Here is a 14,462-nt window from a genome sequence, read left to right as displayed (position 1 = left end):
CTTTTGAGGTGCTTTTGGTCTACTTCTCTGTGTCAGGTAGCTCCTATTTAAGTGACTTCTTGATTGAAACAGGTGTGGCAGTAATCAGGCCTGGGGGTGACTACAGAAATTGAACTCAGGTGTGATAAACCACAGTTAAGTTATTTTTTAACAAGGGGGGCAATCACTTTTTCACACAGGGCCATGTAGATATGGAGTTTTTTTTCTCCCTTAATAACGTAAACCTTCATTTAAAAACTGCATTTTGTGTTCAACTATGTTATCTTTGACTAATAGTTAACGGTTTTTGATGAGCAGAAACATTTTGTGTGACAAACATGCAAAAGAATAAGAAATCAGGAAGGGGGCAAATAGTTTTTCACACCACTGTAAGTATTATTTATATATCATTTTATGCCAGTGCTGTTGCCAGGAATCTGGGTAGACTCCTTAGAAGTAGAACTGAGGTATCAAGTTGACAGGGATTGTGATTTGGAATAAACTATAGACTGTGGGGGCCAGCACTTCCTCCTTTTTACTACAGGTATCTAATAATGATGTATTATGGGCATGGATAAGTAGTATTAATTAATAAAGTACCTACCCTTGTAAGATAAACTATGAACTATTTAAAAGGTATATAAAAGTTACATAGCCAGTCCTACCACCACTAATATGGAGATTAACACTAATGAACAGTAGACAAAAGTAAATTAAAAAGTCTTAAAGCCTAAAATGGCTAGAAATGCTGTATTTAGTGTACAGAACTTACTGTACCAGCCCAGAGGTTCAGCAGCCCTATAACAGTAATAATCCAGGCGTTTGTGCAGCAGCTCCCATGTTGGATCTTGCTAGGCTGTTCTTTGAGTATCACTTCTCTAGAGGTTGTGTGTGCAAACATCCACCAAACTTAAATTGGGTGCAGTGCGGATAAAAACCTTTTGCCAGAGATGAAGTAAATACTGTAGAACTGTGCTGTCCAATTTATAACCTGTAGTGGGCCAATTATATCTCATATAGTATGTTAGAAGGCCAGATTAAATTACAATGTTATTTAGTGAAGGCTATGGAGCCAGTGCCATAAAAGTCCATTGGTGAGCCATGTTCGACCCATAGGCCTCCAGTTGGCCAGCCCTGCTGTCGTAAAAGCAATAATGCATCACATCTTGTTGCAAAGGAAGGTAAAAACGTGATTTATTTAGGTGACATATAGAAGCGATGTTTTGGGCCTTATCTTGCCCTTTATCTTGGCCTAATAATAAAGGCCAAGATAAGGCCCAAAACGTTACCTGTATATGTGACCTAAATAAATCACTTTATCACCTTCCTTTGCATCAAGGAGTGCTGCTGTATTGCTTTCTATCCTGTACATACTCACTCTGCTTTGGGCTGCAGTGGAGAAGCTAAGCTCAGGGCAGGGATCCCCAACCTTTTTTTTTTTTTTTTTTTACTCATGGGCCACACAAGCATGAAAAAAAGTTCTTTGGGGATGTCAAATAAGGGCTGTGATTGCCTATTTGGTAGCCCCACGTGGACCGCTGGCCTTCAGAAGGCTGTGCTTGGAGTAAAACTGTGTCTCTGTGCTTCCAAAACTTGTCTCCAAACCAGATAATGGCACCTACTTTGAGGCCTCTGGGAGCAACATCAAAGGGGGTGGTGAGCAACATGTTGCCCCCAAAGCCACTGGTTGGGGATCACTGGCTTAGGGGTTCACAGGAAATCATCAAACAGAGAATGATGTTCATCTGTCATAGAAGCGGATGCCACAGAGCTGACTAATAAATCCTAATGCAGAGAGCACTGGTTTCCTAGCTGCTATTTCATAAGAATCTGATTTAGTTAATAATTAACCTTTTATTGTGATTGTTAGCAGTATATTGTGAATTAGCTATGATAAGAGCAGTCTTGAATGTGAAGTTAAGAAGATAAGGAGCTACTGGGGGCATCTTTGGAGGCACAGATCTTCCCTGGTATAGGGGTATTGACCGGTGCAGAAGCATTTTAAGGGCATTAGATAGTGGGCAGCCAAATAGATGGTTCCCACCAGGTAAAGTGAGGAGCCTGGGGGGTCAGAATATTATAAAGCTTACAACAAACTCCCATGGTTCATCTGGGTCTGAATGTTAGTTGCACAGAGATGATGCACATGTGTAATAGTTCAGTAAACATGTGTATATGTATGTTCTTTGCCATGAACCGGTATCTCAACCTGCAGCATTTTACATTAGGGCATATATTATCCATTACAAAACATTTGCAGATAGATATTCTAGATTCCCACTTATCCTGCCATTTTTAACAGTTTTTTTCCTACTGATATGTTACTCTAGGAGACCCAGAGATGAGAGTGGAGTGTGTAACCTGCTGCCCACTATAAGGACTGTATAAAGAGTTGGATTACCCTACACCACCGGACCATCAACATGAGTTTTCTGTTCGCCGCTTGCAGACCGCATACCCCGAAACCTTTCCAGATCCTCCTTTTCTCCATCACCTGGATTTGCAGCTCGACGCGCACATCCGTAGGGAGCCAGCCTCCTGGTTTAACTTTTTATTTTGGGACTAAAACAAGGTATGAAGAAGTCAACCCGTTTCTCCTGGAGAACCCTCTGCTGGTCACCGGGAAGCAGGACCTCCTGCCCAACATGTGTACCCCCATCAAAATAGTATCTGTAATCCGGCACGGCACCAGGTACCCCACCCACAAGCAAATCAAGAAGATGAAGAAGATGCACGACTTGATAGTGCGGCAGGAGGGCATCCGGTCGGAACTGGTGGAGGAACTGCAGCGGTGGGACATGTGGTATGAAGACTGGATGGATGGGCAGCTGGTGAAGAAAGGAGAGCAGGACATGAGCAACCTGGCCTATCGATTGGCCTCCTTGTTCCCCTCGCTCTTCACAAAGGACAGATTAAAGCAGAACAATATGACCTTCACAACAAGCTCAAAGCACAGATGTGTGGACAGCACAAAATCGTTCATCAGCGGCCTCGTGCATGACTATTTTGGCTTCCCCCAGGCTCCTGAGAGTGAACTGAAAGGTCTGATACGTATAATACACACGATTTATATAGTATATACTGACCTTTAAACTGAGATACAACTATGGCAGCATAGGGATTCCCCTGTACTAAGCACAATTCAGCAGGAACAGCCCCCTAAGTTTGCTCATAGCCTGTACAGAGAGATACCATAAAATTATGGCAGCATAGGGATTTCCCTGTACAAAACACAATTCAGCAGGAACAGCCCTCTACGTTTGCTCATAGCCTGTACAGAGAGATACCATAAAACTATGGCAGCATAGGAATTCCCCTGTACTAAGCACAATTCAGCAGGAACAGCCCCTATAAGTTTGCTCATATCCTGTACAGGGAGATACCATAAAACTATGGCAGCATAGGGATTCCCCTGTACTAAGCACAATTCAGCAGGAACAGCCCCTAAGTTTGCTCATTGCCTGTACAGAGAGATCCCATAAAACTATGGCAGCATAGGGATTCCCCTGTACTAAGCACAATTCAGCAGGAACAGCCCCCTCAGTTTGCTCATAGCCTGTACAGATAGATACCATAAAACTATTTCAGCATAGGGATTCCCCTGTACTAAGCACAATTCAGCAGGAACAGCCCCCTAAGTTTGCTCATAGCCTGTACAGAGAGATCCCATAAAACTATGCACAATGCAGCAGGAACAGCCCTTTACTGTATGAAACATAATATTGATTTACATTGTCACCCTGGTGTTCCTTTGTTCCCAGACCTGCCTTATATGGAACCAGTCATCAATGACCATTTGATGCGTTTCTTCGATCACTGCCCTAAATTTCTGGCGGAGGTGGAAGACAATGACACGGCGCTGCATGAAGTGGATAAGTTCAAACAAAGCCCAGAGATGAGGAAAGTGATTAACAAAATCGCTACTCTCTTGGATGTGCCGGAACTGGATCTCTCAGCGGGTACTGTGCTTGTCTCTTTCTGCCTTGTTGCTCCTTGTTGCACACAGACAATGGCAGGGATGGCCAAATAACTCTGGCTCAGGGTGCTGGGAGTTGCAACAGCTGGAGGGGGGCTGTAGTACTGACTTAAAGGGGTGGTTGTTATACCAGCTTTTCAATTGTTCTTCATTATTTATAGTTTTTGAATTATTTGCCTTCCTCTTCTGACTCTTTCCAGCTTTCAGATGGGCGGGTCACTGACTCCAGTAGCCAAAAAGCAAATGTATCTTTATAGTCAAGCTCTCTCCTATTCATAGTCTAGTTTCTCAATCACAGAATGTGTACAAACAACATTTACACAGAGTATCGGACTCTGAAACTTGTTTCTTTCTTTCCCATTGAATCACATATTTGATCCAAATGGCCTTTTTTATCTGCTCCTTTGAACTGGCCATTAAGAATATAACAGATTCTCCTTGGTGCAACCTGTTTGATCAAGAAGATGCCAGGGTGAGTATGCAATTTGGGCATTATTGTTAAATATAATTACCAATTACCAAGCCTATTGCCCAGATAAGCTGTGGGCACCTAGTCTGTATCAGGGACAAAGTTCTAAGAACATTTACACAACTAGTAAATACTAGATTCATTCAGATTCAGTACATGTAAAAGGTTGGGAAACAGGTAAATAGCAAGTGAGCTGGAAAACACCCAGGACTGCCATCCGATTGGATCATTTTGATTGGCTGCTTGTGTCTAAAGAGCTAACAGCTGTTTGCCTCCTATCTATCTACTAGAGCCTTGGTCTTTTCTATAATGTTCTTTTGTATGCCTGGTACCATGGAGTGCTGGATGTTCTGTGTTTCTTTATTGCTGCCAATTTTATTATAATTTAACCCACTGGGAGAATAACCGGTAGAGGTAGGGGTGGGGCTGCCATCAGGGGGGAGAGGGAGTACTGTTGTGCCGGGCCCGTGAAAATATGCTTCGGAAGGGGGTCCGAGTGTTTTGCAAAAGTTATGCAAGTTGTGTATAACAGGGGTCCCCAACCACCGGGCCGGGGACCAGTGCCGGGCCGTGGGCTGTGCTGAACTGGGGCACATCTGGTCTCAATTACTTGTGATCCCAACTCCCTGATGTTACCCAGCAGTGACAACAGATAAGCGAAGCCCAGGAAGCTTTTTACTGATCGCAACAAGGACCACAGTACTTAAAGCTCCATACTAAGCAGCAGGGGATGACACCACTTAGGTAGGAGTTAGACATGCAAAGGGGCAGGGCACATCTAATTGCAGGGGAAGTTTAGGTCTCCAAGATTTAGTATTTTGATGAGCTGTATTGTATTTTATAATGTAATAATAATAATAATAATAATAAAGTGCATTATATAAAATGTAGTAATTACATTTATATTACCGTAAATACACAAGTATAAGCCGATACGAATATAAGCCGAGGTACCTAATTTTACCTAAAAAACCTGGAAAAACGTATTGACTCGAGTATAAGCCTAGGGTGGGAAATGCAGCAGCTACTGCTAAATTTTAATAATTAAAATAAATACCAATAAAATTACATTAAATGAGGCATCAGTGGGGTATATGTTTTTAAATATTTATTTCAAAGAAAAACAGTAAATTAGCTCTGTAAGTGGAGAAGAGGGTCAACAAAAACAATATGGTATCAACAATGATACCTTAAGAGTACTACCCCCTTAGCTCAATCAGCAACCAAGCTAAAACACAAAGAGTTAAAATCATTCAAAACTATATATAGATTAAATAGAATATAAAGTGCAATGTCTAGTGCACAATGGGACAGGTGAGGATGGTAGGTGAAGATGAATTTGGGAGCGGGCCAGGGCACTGGAGGGACTGGTTGTGGGTGGCCTAATTTGCACACAAAGGACAGAGGGTGCTGGAGGGACCCATGGCACCCGACTCGAGTATAAGCCGAGGGTGACTTTTTCAGCATATTTTGGGTTCTGAAAAACTAGGCTTATACTCGAGTATATACAGTATATATGTAATAATTAAATCTTATACTATACACTAGTTGCGCCCCCCCATCCCCGGGCCTTGGATAAATTGTCTTGCTTGAAACCGGTCCATGGTGCAAAAAAGGTTGGGGACCACTGGTGTATAAGGTTATGTTAAAACTTACGCAGTTTACGTAACTTATGCAAAAACTTAAGAAACTTTCATTAACTTTTTATATAGGGTACATTGGGTGTTTATATTGCACACACAAGGGGCACTGCACTTGTGTTCATGGGAGGCCCTGGGTAGGGGACTGCCATGTTGCCAGGCTCAGGTATTTGCTATTTAATGATCACAAACCTTACATGACTTATTAATGCTTTTTAATTTTCTGGGCAGGTCCTAGAGTACCTCAATGATTTAAAACAGTACTGGAAGCGGGGACACGGGTATGATATCAACAGCCGCTCCAGCTGTCACCTGTTTCAGCACATCTTCCAACACTTAGAAGCGGCAGTCACAGAAAGCAAAAGGTAATAGTCTGTACTGGGGTGTGTTCTGGGAGAATCTGTAAAATATGATCCCCTTATTCTTTAGAGTCATAACAGAGAAAAGCAACATTGGTGTTTCACCAGAAGTGTGCTTAGTACAGGGACAAGGTGTTATGGAATTATGGTATCTCACTGTACAGGCTATGAGCAAACTTAGGGGCTGTTCCTGCTGAACTGTGCTTAGTACAGGGGAATCCCTATGCTGCCATAGCTTTATGGTATCTCTCTGTACAGGCTATGAGCAAACATAGGGGGCTGTTCCTGCTGAATTGTGCTTAGTACAGGGGAATCCCTATGCTGCCATCGTTTTATGGGATCTCTCTGTACAGGCTATGAGCAAACTTAGGGGGCTGTTCCTGCTGAATTGTGCTTAGTACAGGGGAATCCCTATGCTGCCATAGTTTTATGGTATCTCTCTGTACAGGCTATGAGCAAACTTAGGGGGCTGTTCCTGCTGAATTGTGCTTAGTACAGGGGAATCCCTATGCTGCCATAGTTTTATGGTATCTCTCTGTACAGGCTATGAGCAAACTTAGGGGGCTGTTCCTGCTGAATTGTGCTTAGTACAGGGGAATCCCTATGCTGCCATAGTTTTATGGTATCTCTCTGTACAGGCTATGAGCAAACTTAGGGAGCTGTTCCTGCTGAATTGTGCTTAGTACAGGGGAATCCCTATGCTGCCATAGTTTTATGGTATCTCTCTGTACAGGCTATGAGCAAACTTAGGGGGCTGTACCTGCTGAACTGTGCTTAGTACAGGGGAATCCCTATACTGCCATAGTTTTATGGTATCTCTCTGTACAGGCTATGAGCAAACTTAGGGGGCTGTACCTGCTGAACTGTGCTTAGTACAGGGGAATCCCTATGCTGCCATAGTTTTATAGTATCTCTCTGTACAGGCTATGAGCAAACTTAGGGGGCTGTTCCTGCTGAATTGTGCTTAGTACAGGGGAATCCCTATGCGCCATAGTTTTATGGTATCTCTCTGTACAGGCTATGAGCAAACTTAGGGGGCTGTTCCTGCTGAACTGTGCTTAGTACAGGGGAATCCCTATGCTGCTATAGTTTTATGGTATCTCTCTGTACAGGCTATGGGCAAACTTAGGGAGCTGTTCCTGCTGAATTATGCTTAGTACAGGGGAATACCTATGGTATCTCTCTGTACAGGCTATTGCTTCATGCCAGCCTAATCATTGGCAGTAATGTATTATTAATCTCCACTGATACCCTTTGTATTTCATTGGCACCTAGAGAAATAGTTGAGCGGGGCACAGTGGTACCGCACCCTCACACTAGGAATAGGATGATTATGTACGTAACAATCCAATTATAAAAGCATTCTGATAGCAAATGGCTGGGGCATGTACCATATAACTGTCACTGATAATGGAAGGCTTTATTTACCCACGTGCCTCAGCCCTGCTTTCAATTATATAATGCCAGTCCTACCAAGCTCGGAATTGATTTAATAATGGTTAATAGTAACCACAGGATAAGGAATTATTGCCTACACGGCCATATAAGGTGGTGCTACTGCATTCCAGACTCCCGTGATACTAGCAGGGTCATGTGTGCAGCAACTGCCAATCAATAAACCTATTAGAATTATCATTTCTAACCTTTGGCTGGCAGTTTTACATACTATTAAGGCATTTTAAATAATAATGTGTAATATCTGTGTGCAGATCCTCTGCCAGAGGAGAATGTCTGTGCAGGAGATGCATAACTGTAACTACAGCTATGGAATCCGTTATCCGGAAACCCATTATCCAGAAAGCTTCGAATTACAGGAAGGTCATGTCCAACAGACGCCATTTCAATAAAAAAATTCCAATTTTGAAAATTGATTTCCATTTTGCCTGTAATAATAAAACCGTAGCTTGTACTTGATCCCAACTAAGATATAATTACCCCTTATTGGGGCAGAACAGTCCTATTGGGTTTATTTCATGGTTAAATGATTCCCTTTACTCTGTAATAATAAAACAGTACCTGTACTTGATCCCAACTAAGATATAATTACCCCTTATTGGGGGCAGAACAGCCCTATTGGGTTTATTTAATGGTTAAATGATTCCCTTTTCTCTGTAATAATAAAACAGTACCTGTACTTGATCCCAACTAAGATATAATTACCCCTTATTGGGGGCAGAACAGCCCTATTGGTTTTATTTCATGGTTAAATGATTCCCTTTTCTCTGTAATAATAAAACAGTACCTGTACTTGATCCCAACTAAGATATAATTACCCCTTATTGGGGGCAGAACAGCCCTATTGGGTTTATATAATGGTTAAATGATTCCCTTTTCTCTGTAATAATAAAACAGTACCTGTACTTGATCCCAACTAAGATATAATTACCCCTTATTGGGGGCAGAACAGCCCTATTGGGTTTATTTCATGGTTAAATGATTCCCTTTTCTCTGTAATAATAAAACAGTACCTGTACTTGATCCCAACTAAGATATAATTACCCCTTATTGGGGCAGAACAGCCCTATTGGGTTTATTTCATGGTTAAATGATTCCCTTTTCTCTGTAATAATAAAACAGTACCTGTACTTGATCCCAACTAAGATATAATTACCCCTTATTGGGGCAGAACAGCCCTATTGGGTTTATTTAATGGTTAAATGATTCCCTTTTCTCTGTAATAATAAAACAGTACCTGTACTTGATCCCAACTAAGATATAATTACCCCTTATTGGGGGCAGAACAGTCCTATTGGGTTTATTTCATGGTTAAATGATTCCCTTTTCTCTGTAATAATAAAACAGTACCTGTACTTGATCCCAACTAAGATATAATTACCCCTTATTGGGGGCAGAACAGCCCTATTGGGTTTATTTAATGGTTAAATGATTCCCTTTTCTCTGTAATAATAAAACCGTAGCTAGTACTTGATCCCAACTAAGGGGCATGTTTATTAAGATGAGAGATAAATATCACCAGTTATGTTGCCCATAGCAACCAATCAACAAGTAGGTTTGAACAGTCACCTATAAGTTAGAAATCAAAAGCAAAGTTCTGATTGGTTGTTACGGGCAACATCAGTAATAGTTATCTCCAATCCCCTAAATCCATATTGGTGGCAAAACAATCCTGTTGGGTTTATTTCATGTTTACATGATTTTTAGCAGACTTAAGGTATGGAGATATGAATTACAGAAAGACCCCTTATCTGGAAAACCACAGGTCCCGAGCATTCTGGATAACAGGTCCCATCCCATGTAGCTATGATTAACCAGGAGAGCTGTGTATAGGGTATAAATGGGAAGAGCGCCTACCTACTGCTCATATGTATTTCATTGTGATAGGAAACAGTAGCTGCCATTTATATTTATGGTTCCATGGAGATATTATTTGACTTGAGTTATTGATTGATTGATTAATTAGTGTAGTTCTCTTTTGCATCAGCATTTACATTGTTGATGATTTATTTTATTGAAGTGTTTACACGTAGTATACTATTAAGCACAACTATTAGCTTTGATCCTAGGTTCAGCCCTTGCTCTATCTGCCGCAGCGTGTATGTTCTTCCCATGTTGGGTAATTAAATAACGGTTCATTGGCTCCTGATAAAGCTGCACCTAGTGTGTGGGAATATGATCGGGACCTTAGATTGTAAGCTCCCTGGGGCAGGGACTGATGGGAATGTGATAGGGACCTTAGATTGTAAGCTCCACTGGGGCAGGGGCTGATGGGAATGTGATAGGGACCTTAGATTGTAAGCTCCACTGGGGCAGGGACTGATGGGAATGTGATAGGGACCTTAGATTGTAAGCTCCACTGGGGCAGGGACTGATGGGAATGTGACAGGGACCTTAGATTGTAAGCTCACTGGGGCAGGGACTGATGGGAATGTGATAGGGACCTTAGATTGTAAGCTCACTGGGGCAGGGACTGATGGGAATGTGATAGGGACCTTAGATTGTAAGCTCCACTGGGGCAGGGGCTGATGGGAATGTGATAGGGACCTTAGATTGTAAGCTCACTGGGGCAGGGACTGATGGGAATGTGATAGGGACCTTAGATTGTAAGCTCACTGGGGCAGGGACTGATGGGAATGTTATAGGGACCTTAGATTGTAAGCTCACTGGGGCAGGGGCTGATGGGAATGGGATAGGGACCTTAGACTGTAAGCTCACTGGGGCAGGGACTGATGGGAATGTGATAGGGACCTTAGATTGTAAGCTCCACTGGGGCAGGAACTGATGGGAATGTGATAGGGACCTTAGATTGTAAGCTCACTGGGGCAGGGACTGATGGGAATGGGATAGGGACCTTAGATTGTAAGCTCACTGGGGCAGGGGCTGATGGGAATGTGATAGGGACCTTAGATTGTAAGCTCACTGGGGCAGGGACTGATGGGAATGTGATAGGGACCTTAGATTGTAAGCTCACTGGGGCAGGGACTGATGGGAATGTGATAGGGACCTTAGATTGTAAGCTCACTGGGGCAGGGACTGATGGGAATGTGATAGGGACCTTAGATTGTAAGCTCACTGGGGCAGGGACTGATGGGAATGTGATAGGGACCTTAGATTGTAAGCTCCACTGGGGCAGGAACTGATGGGAATGTGATAGGGACCTTAGATTGTAAGCTCACTGGGGCAGGGACTGATGGGAATGGGATAGGGACCTTAGATTGTAAGCTCACTGGGGCAGGGGCTGATGGGAATGTGATAGGGACCTTAGATTGTAAGCTCACTGGGGCAGGGACTGATGGGAATGGCATAGGGACCTTAGATTGTAAGCTCCACTGGGGCAGGGACTGATGGGAATGAGATAGGGACCTTAGATTGTAAGCTCACTGGGGCAGGGACTGATGGGAATGGCATAGGGACCTTAGATTGTAAGCTCCACTGGGGCAGGGACTGATGGGAATGTGATAGGGACCTTAGATTGTAAGCTCCACTGGGGCAGGGACTGATGGGAATGTGATAGGGACCTTAGATTGCAAGCTCACTGGGGCAGGGACTGATGGGAATGTGATAGGGACCTTAGATTGTAAGCTCCCTGGGGCAGGGACTCGTGCAAAAGATGCATAGTCACGGCAAAGCACTATGTCAGCACTGCATAAATAAAGGATAATTATAATAATATTGCCAATTATTGTTATAAATAAAGTCACCATTTCCTCTCCAGCTGAATATTAATATAGAAATGCACATTTGGAAATGAAACACAAGGGGGCAGCAGGGTGCTACTCATTTGTCCCACGGTGCCAACGTGTACACATTTGGGAGAAACCCAAGACCGTGCTAAACCCATAGCTACACTTTCATGTAGTTCAAACTATGAGCAAACTCAGGGGGCTGTTCCTGCTGAATTGTGCTTAGTACAGGGGAATCCCTATGCTGCCATAGTTTTATGGTATCTCTCTGTACAGGCTATGAGCAAACTTAGGGGGCTGTTCCTGCTGAATTGTGCTTAGTACAGGGGAATCCCTATGTGCCATAGTTTTATGGTATCTCTCTGTACAGGCTATGAGCAAACTTAGGGGGCTGTTCCTGCTGAATTGTGCTTAGTACAGGGGAATCCCTATGCTGCCATAGTTTTATGGTATCTCTCTGTTCAGGCTATGAGCAAACTTAGGGGGCTGTTCCTGCTGAATTGTGCTTAGTACAGGGGAATCCCTATGCTGCCATAGTTTTATGGTATCTCTCTGTACAGGCTATGAGCAAACTTAGGGGGCTGTTCCTGCTGAATTGTGCTTAGTACAGGGGAATCCCTATGCTGCCATAGTTTTATGGTATCTCTCTGTACAGGCTATGAGCAAACTTAGGGGGTTGTTCCTGCTGAATTGTGCTTAGTACAGGGGAATCCCTATGCTTCCATAGTTTTATGGTATCTCTCTGTACAGGCTATGAGCAAACTTAGGGGACTGTTCCTGCTGAATTGTGCTTAGTACAGGGGAATCCCTATGCTGCCATAGTTTTATGGTATCTCTCTGTACAGGCTATGAGCAAACTTAGGGGGCTGTTCCTGCTGAATTGTGCTTAGTACAGGAGAATACCTATGCTTTTCTTTTTTTTTGCTTCTTCAAGGCCAATAATAAGGGTTACTGAGCCTGAATGCTGTTTGTAGTATGGTTTACAGTTCTGGAGAGCAGAGAATGCACAGTGCTGTCCCATAATGTACATAATGTACAATAAGGGGATTAGAGAGCAATCACAACACACGGAAACCAAACTGCAGCACTTACAGACAGTGCAGTCAGCGGAGAAAAGCACATTGGGTGGAACAGCATGGGAAAAAGCTGCTTTAACTGAGGAGGCCACAAGGAAAACAAATAGGAGATTATCTCAGCTCAGTATCTGACCGGCCCTCAAAGCAAAGAGGTGTGTGCAAAACAAGAAAGGCATCTGGGAGCAACTGTTCTTCCCTGAACTCAATAGAACATTTTGCTTCCAGAGAGACAATGAGCTCTGTATAAACAAACCTAAAGCTACAGCCTATGTTACGCTTTGAGATAGGACGAGCTCTGTATATAGAGGACTATGGAGAGATCATTTATTTTACTAGCTTCTCTTCTGCAAACAGCGACCAAAAAGTGGGACTGGAAGTGCTAAAGTGGAGGTGGTTTAATTTACTCTTGTAGTGCAAGAAATGGCAGTGAATAAAGAAGATATGTTCCACACCAGCCCTGTTCATGGAGCTCCTGTTGGAAAGGAGGCTATAGGGCAACCTTTAAAGAAATCAGTAGCCCTCAGTCTGGAGGTGCCAAGTTGGCAGTTCAAGTCATTGCAAGTCATTTCCCAGTTCAAATCTTTGCTTGGTGAATCTGAGAATGTGTTTTACTAGTTTCCTATTAATGTGACCACTAGAGGGCACTAGTTATGGACTAGTTAATGGCTGAGAGAAGCGGATATACGTTCGTCTGTCCTCAGCCTTAGGGTGAAGACGCTACTTGTCACGGCTACTAAAACAGACATTTGCTGATAATTGTCTGTGTGTTTTAGCAGAGGCAATTCTCAGTATTGTCTATGGCAGGGTATTTTTGGGGTTTAGAAGCTGTGACAAGTAGCTGCTACTAAGTAGCTCTGTCTTCACCCTATAGGTGCCCATACACGGGCAGATTTCAGGTGCCAAATTGGGTCCTCCAGACCGTTTCAGCAGCTTATTTGCCTGTGTATGGGCACCCCCGACAGGCCTACCCAACGATATCTGACCTAAAATAGTCCAGATCTTGATCAGGGGCCTAGGCTCAAACGTTTGAATTAGCCCAATATCGCTCACCGTAGCTGGTCATATCGGGAGACGCTCTCTTGCCGACCTTGCCAAATAAGCAGATCGCACCGTGTATGGCCACCTTTACTATACAAGCTAACTGAGGCTAATGGCACATGGGGCAGTTTTTGCACATTGTATTTTAGCTGCAGAGAGAATAAAGGGTAATTAACGTTTCATCATCAGAGCCGGGACACTTGTAAAAGTAAGAAAAGTCTAGCCTCACACCAGGTTTCACCAAGCTCTTATAAAAAACAGATTTCAGTACAGGATTCTGCAGAAGAAGCGCTATAAACAGCTGCTTTTTGGGAAAAAAACTATATTTTCCCATGACAGAATGCCTTTAATGAGACTGAGGGTGGGTGTGGCTCACAGGAGATCTAGGTCATGTCTTGGCAGACTGGGTACATGATCTAATATATCCTGACTTGCCATTTGGGAATGTTGCCATTAGCCTGAGAAATGAAATTGGGCATTGACAGAGGTGAGTTGTTCCGAGGTCACTGAGCAGTTTGGGGCCCCGGGATTTCTCCTGGTTGAGATGACAGCTGGGACATCAAGAACAGGTGAGAAATGGGAGACTGATTTCCTGAGCTCTCACACAACTATGGAGCAGAATCCATAATACATTTCATTTTATTCCATTTAGTTTCCTTATTATTCATTTTGTGCAACCGGAACACACTGGGGAGTAAATTCACATGCACCACAAGCATAAATACACTTGCAGGACCCAACATTTAAGAGAAGTATTTGTATTGATATCACTTTATTGACCCAT

At 43.1% G+C, this 14,462-nt stretch overlaps 1 protein-coding gene across 3 annotated transcripts in view; it reads left to right on the top strand.

Annotated features, from left to right (window-relative positions):
* minpp1 (multiple inositol-polyphosphate phosphatase 1) overlaps positions 1–14,462 on the top strand; it is a 40,391-nt gene that overhangs the window by 10,514 nt on the left and 15,415 nt on the right. For all 3 annotated transcript variants that reach the window (XM_031905308.1, XM_031905309.1, XM_002935426.5), the window contains 4 exons: positions 2,310–3,021; positions 3,741–3,938; positions 4,327–4,427; positions 6,296–6,429. In XM_031905308.1, coding sequence (XP_031761168.1) covers positions 2,403–3,021; positions 3,741–3,938; positions 4,327–4,427; positions 6,296–6,429 — 1,052 coding nt within the window. In that variant the 5' untranslated portion in view covers positions 2,310–2,402. The remainder of the gene's footprint in view (positions 1–2,309; positions 3,022–3,740; positions 3,939–4,326; positions 4,428–6,295; positions 6,430–14,462) is intronic.

Source organism: Xenopus tropicalis, chromosome 7 (assembly GCF_000004195.4).
Source record: "Xenopus tropicalis strain Nigerian chromosome 7, UCB_Xtro_10.0, whole genome shotgun sequence".
NCBI lineage: Eukaryota > Metazoa > Chordata > Amphibia > Anura > Pipidae > Xenopus > Xenopus tropicalis.
The sequence above is the reverse complement of the archived record's forward strand: the minus strand, read 5'-3'. Positions and strand labels throughout refer to the sequence as shown.